Raw genomic sequence first — 2,758 nt, forward strand, 5'->3', positions numbered from 1 at the left:
CAGAGCACCCATAGAGCAGAGCACCCATAGAGCAGAGCACCCATAGCGCAGAGCACCCATAGAGCAGAGCACCCATAGAGCAGAGCACCCACAGCGCAGAGCACCCATAGAGCACAGCACCCATAGAGCACAGCACCCATAGAGCACAGCACCCATAGAGCACAGCACCCATAGCGCAGAGCACCCATAGCGCAGAGCACCCACAGCGCAGAGCACCCATAGAGCAGAGCACCCATAGCGCAGAGCACCCATAGCGCAGAGCACCCACAGCGCAGAGCACCCATAGAGCACAGCACCCATAGAGCACAGCACCCATAGCGCAGAGCACCCATAGAGCAGAGCACCCATAGCGCAGAGCACCCATAGCGCAGAGCACCCACAGCGCAGAGCACCCATAGAGCAGACCACCCATAGCACAGAGCACCCATAGCGCAGAGCACCCATAGAGCAGAGCACCCATAGCGCAGAGCACCCAGAGCGCAGAGCACCCATAGAGCAGAGCACCCATAGCGCAGAGCACCCACAGCGCAGAGCACCCATAGAGCAGAGCACCCATAGCGCAGAGCACCCATAGTGCACAGCACCCATAGAGCAGAGCACCCATAGCGCAGAGCACCCATAGAGCAGAGCACCCATAGCGCAGAGCACCCATAGAGCAGAGCACCCATAGCGCAGAGCACCCATAGAGCAGGGAACCCATAGAGCAGAGCACCCATAGCGCAGAGCACCCATAGAGCAGAGCACCCATAGAGCAGAGCACCCATAGCGCAGAGCACCCATAGAGCAGGGAACCCATAGAGCAGAGCACCCATAGCGCAGAGCACCCAGAGCACCCATAGAGCAGAGCACCCATAGAGCAGAGCACCCATAGAGCAGAGCACCCATAGCGCAGAGCACCCATAGAGCAGAGCACCCCAGAGCACCCACAGCGCAGAGCACCCATAGAGCAGAGCACCCATAGAGCACAGCACCCATAGAGCACAGCACCCATAGCGCAGAGCACCCATAGCGCAGAGCACCCACAGCGCAGAGCACCCATAGAGCAGAGCACCCATAGCGCAGAGCACCCATAGCGCAGAGCACCCATAGAGCAGAGCACCCATAGCGCAGAGCACCCATAGCGCAGAGCACCCATAGCGCAGAGCACCCATAGTGCACAGCACCCATCCCATAGCGCAGAGCACCCACAGCTCAGGGCCCCCCCCACTCACCAGGAGCTGGTGCAGGCCCCAGGCCACCTCCTGCTCCCCCATGTCCCCGGTCGGGGGCCGCAGCCGCAGGTGCCTCCGCAGCGGCGTCACCTCCTCGGTCACCAGGTACAGGCTCTGCTCCGTCTGCGGGCGCCGCGGCACCGTCAGCACCCATCGGCACCCATTGGCACCCACTGGCACCCATCGGCACCCACTGGCACCCATCGGCACCCATTGGCACCCACTGGCACCCACTGGCACCCATCGGCACCCATTGGCACCCACTGGCACCCACTGGCACCCATCGGCACCCACTGGCACCCATCGGCACTCATCGGCACCCACTGGCACCCATTGGCACTCATCGGCATCCATTGGCACCCACCGGCACCCATTGGCACCCACCGGCACCCACTGGCACCCATTGGCACCATTGGCACCCATCATCGGCACCCACTGGCACCCACTGGCACCCACTGGCACCCACTGGCACCCATTGGCACCCACTGGCACCCTCACCTCCAGGCTGTCCAGGTACCCCAGTACGTTGGGGTGCCTCAGGCTGCGCAGGCGCTTCAGGGCCGCCCGGGCCAGGGCAGTGGCAGCCGCGTCCCCCGGGACCAGGCTGTGGCAGAACACCGAGACCGGGGCCCCGTCCGCCTGCGGGGATGTGGTTATGGGGTAAGGGGATGGGGGGACATGGGGGGGACGGGGGGGACATGGGGATGGGGGGGACATGGGGGGGACAGGGGGGATATGGGAACGGGGGGGACACGGGGATGGGGGGGACATGGGGGGGACAGGGGGGACATGGGGGGGACATGGGGGAGACAGGGGGGACATGGGGATGGGGGGACACGGGGATGGGGGGACACGGGGATGGGGGGACACGGGGGGGACGGGGGGACATAGGGGGGACAGGGGGGACATGGGGATGGGGGGACACGGGGATAGGGGGACAGGGGGACATGGGGATGGGGGGAACAGGGGGGACATGGGGGGGACACGGGGATGGGGGTCACGGGGGACATGGGGATGGGGGGAAACGGGGTTGAGGGGGACCCGGAGGACATGGGAATGGGGGGACAGGGGGACATGGGGGGGATACGGGGATAGGGGGGACACGGGGATGGGGGGACACGGGGTTGATGGGGACACGGGGATGGGGCGGACACGGGGTTGAGGGGGACACGGGGATGGGGCGGACACGGGGTTGAGGGGGACACGGAGGACAAGGGGATGGGGACACGGGGACAGGGGGGACCCGGTGATGGGGCCGAGCATCCGGGGGGCACCGCCGGGCCCTGGGTGACGCCGCTCCCCGAGCCCCCCCCTCACCTTCCGCCGTCCCCGCAGCAGCCGCCAGAGCGGGTCCGGGTCCGGGTCCGGGTCCGGGTCGGGGTCGGGGTCCGGGTCCGGTCCGGGCTGTCCCAGCTCGAAGGGGAAGTCCCGGACCGGGTCCCTGGAGAAGAGCCACATCGCGGGGGGGCGGCGGGGCCGGGGCGGCCGAGACCGGGACCGGGACCGGGGCCGGGCCCGGAGGAAACGGCAGCGGCTCCGGGCGGGAG

The 2,758-nt window shown here is 67.3% G+C and overlaps 1 protein-coding gene across 1 annotated transcript; it reads right to left on the reverse strand.

Annotated features, from left to right (window-relative positions):
- Positions 1-1,188: 1,188 nt before the first annotated feature.
- Positions 1,189-2,669, reverse strand: LOC130607590 (N-terminal kinase-like protein; the record flags this gene model as incomplete). The annotated part of the gene is made up of 3 exons (XM_057424795.1): positions 2,529-2,669; positions 1,710-1,850; positions 1,189-1,334 (listed from the first exon to the last, which is right to left on the reverse strand). Coding segments are annotated over exons 1-3 (428 nt in total), but the record flags the coding sequence as incomplete, so codon positions are not given.
- Positions 2,670-2,758: the final 89 nt, after the last annotated feature.

This window comes from Pezoporus wallicus, unplaced genomic scaffold (genome assembly GCF_028554395.1).
Source record: "Pezoporus wallicus isolate ANWC-B61680 ecotype Strahan unplaced genomic scaffold, APGP_CSIRO_Pwel_v1 contig_10123, whole genome shotgun sequence".
In the NCBI taxonomy this organism is placed as follows: Eukaryota; Metazoa; Chordata; class Aves; order Psittaciformes; family Psittacidae; genus Pezoporus; species Pezoporus wallicus.